At 21.5% G+C, this 16,713-nt stretch overlaps 3 protein-coding genes across 3 annotated transcripts; all 3 read left to right on the plus strand.

The window, feature by feature from the left end:
* Positions 1 to 359: 359 nt before the first annotated feature.
* On the plus strand, positions 360 to 6,656 carry PBANKA_1138800 (conserved Plasmodium protein, unknown function; the record flags this gene model as incomplete). The annotated part of the gene is made up of 2 exons (XM_034565947.1): positions 360 to 2,363; positions 2,544 to 6,656. 2 exons carry the CDS (start codon positions 360 to 362, stop codon positions 6,654 to 6,656), a joined length of 6,117 nt encoding a protein of 2,038 aa, XP_034422594.1.
* Positions 6,657 to 7,502: 846 nt separating this feature from the next.
* Positions 7,503 to 12,245, plus strand: PBANKA_1138900 (conserved Plasmodium protein, unknown function; the record flags this gene model as incomplete). The annotated part of the gene is made up of 2 exons (XM_034565948.1): positions 7,503 to 10,831; positions 11,006 to 12,245. The coding sequence occupies 2 exons, from the start codon at positions 7,503 to 7,505 to the stop codon at positions 12,243 to 12,245; spliced, it is 4,569 nt and encodes a 1,522-aa protein (XP_034422595.1).
* A 575-nt stretch (positions 12,246 to 12,820) lies between these two features.
* PBANKA_1139000 (conserved Plasmodium protein, unknown function) lies at positions 12,821 to 16,183 on the plus strand (the record flags this gene model as incomplete). Its single annotated transcript, XM_034565949.1, has 1 exon — positions 12,821 to 16,183. The coding sequence occupies one exon, from the start codon at positions 12,821 to 12,823 to the stop codon at positions 16,181 to 16,183; it is 3,363 nt and encodes a 1,120-aa protein (XP_034422596.1).
* Positions 16,184 to 16,713: the final 530 nt, after the last annotated feature.

Genomic DNA, 16,713 nt, shown 5'->3' on the forward strand with positions numbered 1-16,713 from the left:
TAAATAATTTTACATATAGAATAAAACCTTTTTATATTATCTTTGAATTATGAGTTTTTGATTATTATTTTTTTTCTATTTTATCTTTTTCTGCATTACATATAATTTCAAAAAAAAAAATGAATTTTTTGTATAAGTAAATTAAATTTACATTAGCATTGCTAATATAAAATATAATATTAATAAGAAGACAAACAAAAACCCCAAAAAACGATAAAAATGTCATATCTATTAAATTAAAATCTGTATTAACGATACATTGATTGCATCCTAAGTTATAAAAGCAAAATTTTGTATCTTTTTATATTTTATCTAAATTTTGTGAAAACATATCTGTGTTATTATGTTTTATAAGCAGAATGGATCGACTGATTAAAATAAGTAATAAACTATTTATCGATTTAAATAACTACTATGAGATAATTGACGAAACAGAAGATTTAAATATTTTTGACAAAACTAATAATGCATATGTAGAGAACAATATAAATAATCCAGATAATGATTGTAAATTGGAAATAAAAAGAACTGTGAATATTTTTATTAATTTGATAAAAGACAAAAATATAGATTACTGCACTTCTATAAAGTTTAAAGATACCAAGTTAGACATAATTAAATTAATTCAAGGGATTAATAATTCTTATATGAAACATGAAGAATATCATTATCTACGATTAATGATGATAATATGCTTAAAAAATTATATTTTCGAATATGTAAATAAATATTTGAAAAATGTTATTAATAACTATGAAAAGAAGAAACATAAAAAAGAAATTAACAATTTTAGTAGTTTAATATACAGTAAAAATGATGATCAAATAGATGGTATAGGAAATGTGGAATTACCTCAAATGCAGCCTTTATATATAAATTTTTTAAGTGAAAATATTATTGAACATTCTAAGCTATTGGAAAACGACGATAATAATTCTAAAAGGTTCAAAGAAGAAGAATGGATTTATTTAAGAGAAAACATATTGTTATTGATTAAAAATTCATGTGTAATAAATGATACTAAGAGTAATAATTTTGCTAGTTTTGAGGAGTATATTAATAATAACATGCATAAATCTTTCAAAAAATATAAAAGCATAATTGAAATGAAAAAGTTCAACATATGCTTATATTTTATTGATATATTTTTAAACATATTTTTAGTAGATTTTCCCTACAAGTGGGGAAATGTAATAGAAAATATATTCGAAATATTTAAAGTTGTTTCAATAATTAAGGGAAATGACTTTACCAATGCTTTGAATTATGATTATAATTCAACCATATATTATATTACAGAATTAATGAAGTTTAATGATTCAACTTGTGAAATTGGAAATGTAGAAAATAATTATGGGATGGCGATACATTTCCAGAATTTATACTCTTTAATGTTTTTATTGAATAAAATTTTAAAAAAATACATTCCTAGGATACAAAATCGTAACTATTATTCTGTATTATATCACAATTATTTTATTTCTTATATAAACAATAATAGAAAATTACTAGAGACAAATGATTATGGTAGCTTAAAAATTCCATGTGAAAATTTATTATCAGGATTTAAGGATATAATAAAAATATGTTTCCCCTTTTTTAACCGATTACTTTATTATTTATTGAATTTTACTAATAATATATATGTTATGTTTACAGCAAAGAAAATTATAAAATTTTTATATAAAACCATACTGTGCCATTTTAGTGAGTTTCCAGTAGATGTAATGAATAATGAATTGGAAATATTATTTCATAATATAAGTAAAATAATTGATATAGATTTATCTGAATATATAAACAATTTATATTTTATAAACAAAAATGGAACGTCTGAAATTGGTTTAATGTCCGTGTCTAAAATAACTGAAGAATCGTCTTATGAAAATTTATGTGAGTTGATTTATAGTCAAAAAAATAATTTAGTTAAGTTATTATTAACAATAATATTAAAAACCAAAAAATGGTGTTTAAAAATTTTAAATATATTTTTATTCCGATCTATTCATTTTGATGAAATGAATGATACGTGGAAAACAATACTTAAAAATTTTGAAAATAAATATATCACATTTTTAGAGAAAATATCAATTTTAATATTAAAAATAATAATAAATACTACATATACTGACGAAGAAAAAGGAAATCATACTAAGTTATTTAGTTATATCAAATATATAATAAATTTTACAGATTATATAAAATTTTCTGATAAGTGTCTATCTCTTTCAATAAACTATTTATGCATGATAATTTCTTTGAAGTCTTTGCAAAATTTCGTGAAACAAAATATATTGAGTGATGTTTTTCTAAATAGTTTGTTTATTCATATTAACAGCAGTTCACACATTGAATGCGTTGACGTAAAATTATGAAAAAAAAAAAAAAAAAATGCTACATAAAATATCGTATATGCATTATACAATGCTTATAAGACAATTTTGTTTATCTGCATAATTGTCAAATTTATTACTTTATATGAATGCTTATTGATTTTATTTACTATATTTATTTTTTCCCTTTATATATTACATTTTTTTTAGAATTTTACGAATAATTCCACAGAGAAGGAAGAGGATTCATCATTTGATAATTTAAAATTTGAAAAATATATAATTTGGTTTCATAAAATTCCATTGTTCCGAAATTTTTTATTAAATTATTATGATGACACAAAATCCAAGAATATACTAAAAAAATATGTGAATTATATATTTTTTTTGTTTTATGAATTGCTGGACAATTATTTTTATGATATAATATTTTATTTAGATAAAAATGTGAAAGATAATTTAAGAAGATGCTTAGTGATTCAAAACGAGTATATGCATTTGTTATATCCTGAAATATTTATAAATAGTGAAATCAAATTTACAGATGGTGTTATAGAAATGGAATGTAATAAAAAGAGTAACCTTTTAATTAATACTGAAATATGTATGAGAACACAAAATCATAATATATATATAAATGATACAATGTGCTATATTTCTGAAATAATAAAAAAACATATAAAATATAATGGAATAGAACATAATATCAATTTTTCATATTTTTATTCGTTAAATAATGAATCATTTAATAATCTAATATATATTATTAAAAATTTACCGTTATATAAATATTCACAAGAAGAGTTAATATTTAAAGATTTGTATAGTATGGAAAATAAGCATAATATAAATTTGAGTTTTCTTATTATGAATGATATAAATTTGTACAAATATATTTCTTTTTTTATGTTTTTGAGTTATTATAAATATTTATTTATAAAAAAAAAATTAGAACAATTTATAGAAGTAGATACCGTTTTGAAAAATCGTGAGAAAAACAATAAGTTTGATGAAAGCTTTGGAAATTTTGATGATTGTGAAAAAGATAATAATAAAGAAAAATTAATGATTGATGATTATATGGAAGAGTATTGTAAAAACAAAAATTGTTACATATCTTACTTTGAGAATAATGAAATAATCAAGTTTGATACAATAATTAATGATTTTAAAATAAATGATAAATCATTTTTTTTTAATTACATATTAGTTAATGGCTTTCACCCATATTCGAATAATTTAAAGAGAATTACAATATGGATGCTGAAAGAATATGTTAATATTACATGGTTTGATGAAAATACTTTACGATTTTTCTTCTTTATTTGTTTTATCAATTTATTTTATTTTGAAAAACATTTAAAATTTAAATCATTTGATACATTAATTAATTTTATGTATAAATTTGGTATTCCAAGAGAAGTATTTTATGATGATTTTAGAGAATTCTTCATATTTTTATTTTTTCAATTATTAATATTATTTATAAAAAATGAAGCTAATGCAGTTGATAATACATTTTACTGTGATAATATAGATGTGGTTTTGAATGAAAACAATGAAAAGACATGTCTTTTTAAATACATAACAGAAGGATCAATAAATAGCAGTTATTTTGATGACGATATTGTTGTATACAAAAATTATTTATACAATCAAGTGAATTGCTTTAGTGACTTTTTTATTAACAATGTGCTATATAATAATTTTAATTTTTATATGGAAAAAATGGAACAAAAAAATTTAAACAAATTTTTGAATTTTATTTCACTGTTTTATCAAAATGAAATTAATAATAATATATTTTTATTTATAAGTTTGTTAAATGACTCATTATTAGACACAAAATCGGTTACTATAGAAATGCACGTAGCAAAATACTCATTTTTAAGAATCTTAAAATTTTTATCTTTTTTTTTAGAGCATTATACAAATGCAAGTAGCACTCATGATGTTTTAGTCATGAAAATATTGCAAAATGGTAAATTTATAACCCATTTTAAAAATATTATAATGAAGAATAAAATAATAGATCAAACAAGCGAAGAGACATTACATGAAATTTATTATATATTATATATTTTTACTAAAAATTCATTGTTTAATTATAAAATATTTTGGTTTTATTTTTTGTATTCGGTTGCTGGAATATCTAATAGCTTGAATATATTTCAATTGAAGGAAATAAATAAATTAGAAAAAATACCACCAATTCCTATATATGCATTTCAGTTTTTTAGTAATGTAATAAAAAGAGACATACTATATTTTTTCTTTTCATTAGCAGAAGAAAAGCCATTTAACAAAATTAATATTAATATATCATTAATTGAAATATTTCGAAAAATTTGTTTATTATTAATTTGTTTATCTGATGAAAGTTTAAATGAGCAAAATTATTGTAACAATAGCACATCACATATATACGGGTTATATTTATATAATAACTTGCTATCCTATTTTATGACATTGCTAACTAAAAATAATATATTTTTCACATACTTGTTTTGGAATGAAATAAAGAAGTCTTATGATTTAATTCAAGATCATATAGAGATATATGATATGGATAATGCTTCAAATTATTCATTTAAAAAATTTGATGAAGGGAATTACACAGAGAAAAACATTGATAGTAATGATTGTATATATTTTGATCAATACAATTTGCGTGATAATACAAAAGATATAGATGATGATGAAAGTTTATATGAGCGGATGCAAGAAGATCCATATATGGATTTAGGGGATGGAGTATATGTAGAAATAGATGAAGATGAGGAAGAAAATGGAAAAGAGAGAAGATATAAACAAATTAGCATTAATTCTAAAAATAGTGAAATTAGTGAACCCAATTTTAGCTATATAGATGAAATAAGCATCTCATCTAATTTATGTAGGAAAAGGCATGAATCAATAAGCAACGAATTAATAAGTGTGATACCAGATTTTAAAAGAGTGAAAGTATTATCCACAATTATATTTTATGAAGAGTTAAAAAATTATTTGATTAATAAAAAAAGGCGCTTGTCGAGAACAAGGGATAGCTCATTTAATTGTCTCAACATTATTAGTGTAAATGCTAGTATGGAAAATAAAATACTGAAGTTGTTAAATACTATATATTTTAATATGTTTCTTTTAAAAGACAAGAACAACGAATTCATAAGAAAACTAATTAAAACTTTAAAATATGTGAATACAAATTTGCAATTAAATTGTTCAGACAATGGATATAGCTTATATAGTGTATTATTAATGATTCAAAAAAAGAGATATATATATCAATCGTTTTCTATGTATATTTTTATCGACATACAAAATTTTTTGAATATGTTATTTAATGAACATATTGGTGGTTCTATTATTGATGGATGGCTAAATGATATTTTTTATATATATCAAAGCTCGGATGATTTGAAATGCTTTATTTTTTCTTTTACCAGCATGCTAATATATCTATGTTTATATGAGAAAAGGAAGAGAATTTGTAATGCTTCGGCAGATGATATAAATTTAGGTACCAAAGAAATAGGGAAAGATTGTGAGTTCATTGGAAAGAGTAAAATAAAGAATATAGGGGAGAGTGAATATAAATATGATTCCTTTTTGAAAGATGAGAATATTAGTTTTGGTAACAATAACATCAATAATGATAAAAATAATAACAACATGAACGATTTTGATAAAATTTTAGATGGCATTGATTTAGAGTATTTTAATGTGCATGCAATTAAAAACCTAAGAGATAGACTAGACAAAATTACCAAAGCAATAATCAATGCTGTTTTAATACTTCCTATTCCATATGAAGACAACGTAAATAAATTTAATAAACATATTCTTCGTAGATTAGCACCAATATATGCCGAAGGGGACAATATACAAAATGATAATTTGTTGAAATCTCTTAATGAAAATAAAGAAGATAATAAATATGGTATTAGTTTCAATGATCTGCTAGAAAATATTGAATTTATGCATTTAAGTGAATATGAGCAAAAGTTTTATGAAAGAAAAAATATTAACAATTATTTAAAATTTTCACATAATAATATTGTTCATGTAAATAAGTCCGACGATTTGATATTGTATGGTAAAAAATTATCTGTAAATTATTACATTCAAAATACAATTAATGATGGTTTTTTAAACAGACTAATATCAGATTGTAACTTCGAAAATTTTAAAATATCTTTATATATACGTAAGGCCTTTTCTTTATTAACACAAGAATTTTACTCTACTGAGAATTTGATTAATATAGTTAATAGTTCGGACAAATATTACAACTTCATAAATATAATTCTAATGGATATATAGAACCCATTGGCATCCACTGCGATTCATTGGCTTATTAATTTTTTAGTCTTTTTTTGCTTTTACGTTTTTTATTTTTGATTTTTTGCTTTTTCTATCATTACTAACTCAACAAACACACAAATCAATGAATGAAAATTATTTTATATGTAAAAGGAATGGCTAGATAGTTACATACAATGCGTACTTATGCATACACACATATATATTTATTTATGAACATACTGAAAAGGGTATATCTATTAAAAATGAAAAAAATATGTCCATGTTATTTTTCTTTTTATTATGAGTATATTATTTTTCCGATATTTTGGGACTTTTATAAAAATAGACAATGTTAAATATTAATGTGTAAAAATAAAAAAAAATTATTACAAAAAATAAAATTAATAAAAATATGGATATATAAATTTATAGACCTAAAAATATAAGAATGTATTAAAAGGAGCATATTAATAAATGCTAAAAATACAAAATCTGCGAAAAAATGTAACGCCTTCATAATGATGTTGCATATATTATATACTAACATTTTGTGTGTGGTATTATATTTTTCATAATAATATTATTATTATAAGGAATATAATTATCCAAATATATTTTTTAGTTAAAATTAATTAAAATATGTTTGTATATCTGAAATATACAATTTTATATTTTATGATAATTTGCATTGTTTTGTTGTTATAAGGCAAAAATATTTTGCAGTATTATTTTAATAAGTTAATCGAATTATTTTTTTTGTGTTATTATAGTTTTATCCTATTAAGGATTATTATTTTTATATCTATGCATACAATTGTTATTTTTTATCACTGATAATTTCTATTTATTTGTTGTATAGTAATGATGAGCAATTTAAAAAAACGCTCGTATGATTTTAGTAATCGGAATAGAATCGAAAATTATTTAAGTAAAGACAATGAAATATTAGTTGACAATTTCTTATCAAATGAGAATAAGTGGGATTATAATAAAAAAAAAATAAAAAATAATCACATAGAAGACGGGAAAGTACAGAACGACAATATTTTTTGTAAATTAAAAGACTTTTATAAAATTGATAATGTGAAGAGTCTTAGAAATAAAACGAACACATCGAGTGAATATAAGCTAAATAGAAATTATCCAAGCATTATACCCAAATTCGGTATGATAGAAAGTAGATTAAATACCAAAATATGTACAAATAACACTTCTTATGTACTTGAAAAGGATATATTATGGAACTCTTTTGGAATCGAGAATAAAAAATTTAGTTCTAAAGAAAAAAAAACGAATAAAAAAAATATTTCATACGAAAAAATCTTTTCAAAATCACAAAATAATTCTAAAACTAAATTGAAAAGTAGGATTAGAAATAAAAAATATACTCGAAAATATTCGTATGCATCTGAAGACTATAATGATGAAATAGTTAAAGCCAAAAATGTAATAAATCGAAATAATTCTTTAAATACACCCCAAAAATGTATTATAGAAAAAACAGACATGAAAATTTATATTAAAGAAGTAGTAGATAATGAATATAATTTATGTGCGACTCAAAATATGTTAAAACATAAAAATGATATCGAACATATTTTAACAAAAAGTACCAAAAATGAAGAATTGAAAACGAAAAAACTCGATAAGGATGAAGAAAAACAAACGATTAAAGATATATCGCATATAATAAAAAAAAACATACAAAATGGTGAATTAATAGATCACCAAGCAAATATATATAACAATAATATAGTAAATATTACATCAGAAGAATCAGGAATAAATGAAATATCTAAAAGGGCCAGAACAAAAGAGAAATGCGAATATCAGTTTGTAGACAATTATCTAAATCATACCCCAACCATTTTTGACATATGCAAAAAAAGATATACTAAAATGGAGAGAAATGAAAAGGTTTTTAATGATCATAACATTCAAAATAGTATCAAGAATTGTGTTGATGAGACAAATTATGATGTTATAAAAAATGAAACAGATAATACCCAAATTAGCATTTTTTCAAAATATTTTATTAAGGATGAATTAAATGAAGAGATAAAAGAAAATAGACCATTAAATAATGGTATTGAAAATATAAATTATAATTTAAAAGAAAAAACTGTAAATGAATATAATAAACATGGATGTATTGATAAATTATGTTTTTCAAATATACAAAACAATGTATCAGTATATGATGAACAAGTATTTCATGAAAATGATTACAATAATATTTCTGGTAATAAATATTTTGTTAGATATGTACATAAAAAAATTGATCAGGATAATTTAAAAGATAATATTGTTGAAAAACGAGAAAAAATTAAAAGTATTCATAGCGATTTTTTAAAGTTTATAGATTCAGATAATGATTTAATAAAATGGAAAAATAGTAATTGTTGTGATTCTATTTTAGTGACTAATTCACTTATTAATAATCATAAGGAAGAGAAAATACATGAATTGGTAAAAATTGAAGAAATTGCTGAAATAGAAAAAAATAAATCAGGGGAAATATATTTGATTGGAAATAAAAATTCGTCTATTAATTCAAATGAAATAAACGAAAATAGTAGCAAATGTGATCAGGAAAAGGATATAGGAAATGGTATAATAGACAAGATAAATAAAATTAATAACAAAAAACATTTTTTAGACAAAAAGTCAAAAAACGATGATAAATCGCCGAATCTATATCCTTATGAAAATAATTCATCCAAAAACTTGTTAAAATGTAGCGAAGATTTTGATAAAATTCAAAGCTATTCGAGATATAATGATAATAAAAAAGAACTATTAATTATGGGAGGATGTGTGGTGAGAAAAAAAGAAGAAATTACAAATTCGGAGAGTGTAAACGTAGAAACAAAAAAAAGTATTGGAAATAATTACCTAAATAAGTTAAAACTAATATATAAAAAAGAAAAAAAAATATTGGAAGTAAATGTAAAATATGTTGAGAGGTATTTGTATTTTAAAGTAATATTAAGTACTTATAGTAAAAATAATATAATATATATGAACGAACATAGTATAGATTTTAAATTATCAAAAGTATTATTTTATAAAGATATCGTTAAAAAAATAAATAAAAGAAATTTTAAAAGTATTATGAAGTCTTTAGACTTTTATGGGTATATATATAATAGTATATTTTTAAAAAAACTGTATAATAAAATAAATATAAATAAATGGTTGTATAATAAAAACTTTTTTAATCAAATTTTTACAAAGGATTTATTACAAATTGAAATATTTTATGATTTGGTTTATCAATTTTTATATATGGATGTAAATTTTATAAATTTTTTTTTTACAAAAAATGGTGGAAATTTTATTAAGTCTTTTTATTTATACCATAAAAAAAAATCCATCAAATTGATGAATAAACTAATAATGAACTTGAATAAAATTAATCCAAATGTTGATGATGTTGTAGATTTTTTGTACGGTTTTTTTTCACAAGGAAATGAAACAACAGATGATGAGCATTTAAGACAAAACAAGAAAAAAGGAAAAAGTTCAAGAAACAACAACGAAATAAAAGAATCGAACATAGAAGAATATGTAATTTTAAAAAGTTCGAGTACTATGGATATATTAGATAGATCTATTAAAAAATATAACAACAATAGACGGAAAAAAAAGTTTAAAAATTCTCATATTTATATAAAATATAAAAAATTTAAAAAATCGTTACTGAGAAATGTTTTAAATAAAATTTGGTCACACACAGATATATATATAAAGGAAGAAGTATATTATGATCAAAATTTTATTATAAGAAAAAAAATTAAAAAAAAAAAAAAATCTGAGCAAATTAACAATATTATATATCATAATTATTATACGACAAATGATTCAAGTGATTATACATATGTAATATCTGATCAAGAACAACAATATTATAGTCTTAACAAATCACATGAAATTAATATCAATGAAAAAGCGAATGAAACTATATATACAGATACATATAATCAAAATATTATATGTGAAAATCCTGAAAATTTTGGGACAAATTACCAAGAAAATAATTATGATGACGAAAATTATGAGAGTGTAATAAATAATAATATTAATATAAATAATAATAGTATAAAGAAAATAGGAAATGCATTTCATTCATTGGACAGCCTTCCAAACGTATCTTTAGATTTGTATTCCATTGATTCTGATAATGCACACAAGTAAGAAATAATGAAAAAAAAGAAAGACAATATATTTCATGAACAAAAGAGATAAACATATGCGCCTACATTTTCTTCGGTGTATTAGCTTTTCTCTAAATTGTTTAGACGGAAATATATTATTTTTTTATTATATTACTTTATTATATTTTTTTATACATTTTTTCAATTTAGGAACGATTATTCTATTTCCCTATGCTTGAAAGAAGAAGAGAAATGTAATGTGAATAAATTCATAAAAGACATTTCACACATTGGAATAAGAATTAGTTTGAAAGAGAATAAAATAAATTATTTCAACTGTTTTGACGTTAATTTAAAAGCTAAGATTAAAAACCATTTACTCAGTAACATAAATTATAATATATCAAATGACGGAGATCATGTTTCAGCCTTTTTACCGATATGGCCTCGTACCCCCGATTATTTCGGATATAAAATTGGAAGGAATATAAAAAAGGGGTTTAATATTATAAAGGAAAATATAAAGGAAGGAAGAGCATATCCAGAAAATATTGAAAGGGATGATATAATTTTTAACAGAATGAATGATAAAACAAAAGATAGCAGAAATGGAAAGAAAGATGATATATGTAACGTGTCTACGAATTGGCGAAGTAAATATGATGAATTGAATAAATTAAAAAATAAAGGATTTTATTGGAATAAGATAAATAAGAATATGCGCGACAACGAATATAATAATATATTTATGAAAGATAATTATGGGGATAAAAATAAAATTAAAAATGTCGATGAAATAAAAATAAAAGATTGTTGTTTTATAATGAACATAAAAATATATCCTTTGCGTACATTAGCTTTATATGTTTTATATAATTCTATATATAAAAATAAAAATATAAAATTTGTTAAATTTTATTCCAACAGCATAAATAAAGAAATACGAGAATGGTTGCTACTATTTCTGTTACCTAATTTTATAAATAAATGCATACACAAAGTTACATACCCTCTTAAACTTAACAAAAATATTTTTTCAGAGTCTAGTGAGTATTATGAAGATTTTTTTTCAAATGAATATTCAAAAGTTAATGATATTGAAAAAATTATAATTTACACAAAAAATAATAGTGATGAACAAATCGAAATATGTCCATTCTTTTTTTGTTACATATGGTTAAAATCAACCAAAAGCCCAATTAATAAATGGGTTAGTTCAAAAATTAATGAAATATTATTCACTTTCCCATTTTCTAATTTTTTATTAAGTAAATATTTTTCGAGCTTTGTTTTATTTATCCAATTGTTTCATATTTGTTTAGATATTGATCATATGTATTTGTGTAAATCACACTTTTATGTTTCTTTAAAACATAATATTTCATTTTTGCACGAATCATTAGTTAATGTACTATTTTCTACAAATGTCCTTAAAATGGAGGATGCCTGAATATTGTTTAGCATTCTCGCTGATTTTTGTATTATCATTGGAACTCCATTTTGTTTTGTCGATGTATTATATATAATATATGAGTAATGGTATTGCTTTGTTTTTTAATTTTTTTTTTGAGGAGAGACATTCCGTTGCATGAGAATTATACCCGTGTATATTTTTTTGTTTCCAAACTATGATAAATAAAAACGTGGAAATAAAATATAGAATAAATAATCTAGGAAATATATGATGACAAAAAAAATAAGCATAGTGGCATGATATGGAAAATATATATAGTTATAAAAATTATGTGCTTTAAAGTTATCATAAATTTTCTAAACATACTAAGATAGATTAATTAATCTGCGCATATATATATAGAATAGTATATATACATAGGATTTTTTAAAAAGCTAAAGAGTTGAAACCAGCGTAAAAAATATATATATTATATGATATATATCTTAAAATTGATGACAAAGGAAAGAAATAAAGCGAGAGAAATAAATCATTAATGAAATTAAAAGGTCACTCAAAAAATCATCAATTAATCGATAGTTCAATACATAATAGTATATATATTTGTGCTGATGAGAAAAAAAAAAAAAATAAACTATTACGAGGAAGTATACACATATAAAAACCCAGAAAAGTATGATGAAGATGTTGTAGATATAGATAATAACTTACTAAGGATTAGGGGGAATTCTAGCATTCTAAGTCGAATAAATATATACTCGAAGGAAACAAAAAAGCAAGATCATTTTAAAGAAAACAGAAAAAGAAAATACAGAAAAAATGATGATGGTAACAAACACAACAAAAACCACAGTAATCATATAATAACGAATATTAAGAGTGATATTAAATATATGGACATATTAATATGTGGTGACAAAAATAGCGGAAAAACCACATTTTTAAATTGCATAAGTTGCGTGGATCATCCTAATTCTGCATACAATAAAAATATTGATAATTATAATGAAGATAATAAAAATCATAATTTTCGAGGTGTTTTAAATGGGGAGAAAGAACATATTGGCAATTTTTTTGATAAAGAAAAACATATAAAAGAAAATTTCATGATTAATAATGGGAGAAAAGAAATAATATCGAATTATAATAAACTAGAATTATTATCATATATCCCAATTATTTATTCAAAATTAAGTAACAGAAACTATGATGTATTTTTGAAAAAAAAAAAATTTAAAAACAATTTTTTAGACACTGATGTATGTGAAGCATCGATATTTATAACAAGAGATGATTTAAATTTTATTAATTACGAGTTTAATATTGATAATAGCCTTTTCCATAGTGATTTTGATTATATTAATATAAATTTTTGTGAATTTGGTGAAGATCTTCTGAGAAAAATCAAAGTATACTATGAGTTGTTTCTACTATGCAATAATGAAGCACGAGAAAAAAAAAATGGGAAGGATATTCTATATGATCATAAAATGGTGGATAATTATATAAAAAGGGAAACAAATCAATATAACAAATATTTTGGATCTAATAACGCAATAAGCATTATTGAAGGGGCAATATTAAAAATAAGAGAAACAAAATATATCAATTATTTTATTAATTTAAAGAGATCATTTTTTCTTGTCAAGTCAAGCTTTTTAATATACAACCGATTAATAAAAAAAACGATTAAAAATTACATGAAAGAAAAGAGGCGTAAACTGGATGATGAAATTGGCACACATATATATAAGCGAAAAATTGACGTTGTTTCAAATTTATTGGTAAAGTTATGCCCAGACATATATGAAACAAAACCACCAAATAAAGAATGTAAGATTTGTAAAATTTTGAATAGGCATAATGGAGAAAAACTTTTTAATGAATTTTTTTTAAAAAAAAAAAAAAAAAATATTTTTATCATGATAGACCAAGAAGATATGTTAAATAATTTTGCATATCTAAATATTATAAAAAATTTAAATAATTATAATAAAAAGGATATTCTTTTTGTGGGAAGTCGTGCATTTAATTTTGAAAAAATAAGTAAAAAGTTTCATATATATTTTAATTTAAATCACAATTTAAATATTTTCAATCATATTTTATCAAAAGAAGGTGCTACCACTGATACTATTAAAATAGACACTGTGCATATCTATTACTTATTAAAAATGTTTGTTAATAAAAACTGGAAAATTCAAAGGAGAAGGAAAAGACACATAAAAAATGATAGATATAACGATATAATTTTTAAATATTACTCGAAAGAGAAAATAAGAAAACTATGCAAAAAAATGCGTGAAGGAAACACAATTGAAAAAGAGAGAAGTTATACAAGGCATCGAGAAATCCTAAGTAATAATAATAAACTAAATGTAAATTTTATTAAGAATAATAAAAAAAATAAAAGGCTATGGTATAATCTTTGTGAGGAATGTGAATGTAATAATAACTATGGAGATAAGACTGACGTTCAAAAGGAGCTTGCTTATATTTTATTAAAAGAAAAGAAAGATACTTCAAATTTTTTTAAAAATTTTTATGATGAATATATATATAAGAACATAAATGTGTCATATATTAAAAAATTAGTGAAAGAAGGTTTTGATATATGTTTTTTATTCATTAAATTGTGTTTCTATTATAAGGAATATATTGAAATGAAAGATAAATACGAAGAGGATAATAAAATAAATATTCAAAATTTTGTCTATTTAAAACAATTAGAAATAATTAAAAAAAAAGAACGCCCTTTTTTATATCATAATATTTGTGTGCCATCATGTATTTACGTTTTTATAAATATCTTGAAAATGAATTATCAACATAACCCTTTATATTCATTAAAAGAATATAAAATGTCATCTTTATTAAGATTTATTTTTTATGGTGTAATATATTATAAATTTAAGAAAAAAAGTTGCGATTTTTTTAGTAATAAAAATAACAAAACAAATCATATATGTTATTTTACTCCAAGTGTTATAATAAACTCTATAATAAACTTATTTGAAGACAAAATAAGGAAAGAAGAAGAGTTAACTTATATTTATCGTGATGGAAATAATGAAAATCAAATAGGAATAGATAAAACTTCATCGAAACTTATATCACCAACTCTTATAAAAATTCGAAAAAATCGAAATATATTAAAACATATAATTAATAATATTGATATTAATATACAACCATATATTATAATTAGTAATATAAAACAAAATTGGGAATACTTTAAAAGTTATATGATAGAATCAAATATGTGTTCTTATTACGATGAATGTGCATATATATATCCAAATATATCTTTTGATATTTTGCTAAATTTTGAATCACTAGATGACAAGGAAGTAAATTTTTTAAAACTATATAATACAAATAATGGAACTTATTCTTTCACCTTAGCTTTTATGCCTATACAAAGTAGTAATAATAAGAGATGTAATAATTTTAGTGACCATAATCAAGTTTTCCATTTCCCGTTTACTCACAAACTTCTTAAATATTTTAATGACAACATTGCTCTTAGAATAGAGAAAGGAAAAAGGAATGATTATAATAGTTTATATCATATCCTGTGTAATAATTTTTTTAAAATGTTAAAACAGTTGCTAATATATTGCTTTAAGAATGGAAAACGAAATTTACACAAAAAAAAAAAAAAAAAAATAAAGATAAATAAAATATTCCTGCTGCTAAATTATGTAATGGATATATATTACCTAATGGGATATGAAGAAAACAAAATGTTTGTATCAAAAGAAAAAGGGTTTGTTGTTAATAATTTGCATGTTCCAAACACCACAAATAGGCAGAAAAAAAAAATTATGTTTAACATTTATCCAAATAATGTGTTATTTAATTCGATTTATTTTATATGGGAAGAAATAAAAGATAAAAAAAATTCCTTAATAAATAAATACTTGAACTATTTAGAAAGGGAATTATTTTTTTCCATTCAATGCAAAAATTAGTGAAAGGGTATATTCCTATATTTACATCATAATTATATATACATGTATGTGTCTGTGTAAATATTTTCCATTGGTATAGTAGCAGTGTTTTATACTTGTTATATATAGATTATAAATAAATATATATACGTTTCAATACATAGAATAATTGTCAAAAAAAAATAAAAAGAAAATAATGAAAGGAAGCACAAGCATACAATACAAGAAAATATATTCTATGAAAAAATGTATACAATATAAAATGGTGATGTATATACTTTTTTCTTTTTTCTTTTTCCATGCATTTGAACGCACTACGCAAATAATTTTTTTTGTTTTGTTCTTTTTTTATGATATAAAAATTAGATATATTTTAAGTTTTCACTGCATTTTTAAGTTCTTCACTTATTAATTTTTAAGTAAAATAAATTTTATTAGGGGAAGATCAAGCTGCTCCTAACATTTTTATTTTGTAATTTATATGCATTGTTATATTTGCATTATTGTTTTTTATTGTGTTATTATTTTTTTAACAAAAATAAAAGGTATAC

This window comes from Plasmodium berghei, assembly GCF_900002375.2.
Source record: "Plasmodium berghei ANKA genome assembly, chromosome: 11".
Classification (NCBI taxonomy): domain Eukaryota; phylum Apicomplexa; class Aconoidasida; order Haemosporida; family Plasmodiidae; genus Plasmodium; species Plasmodium berghei.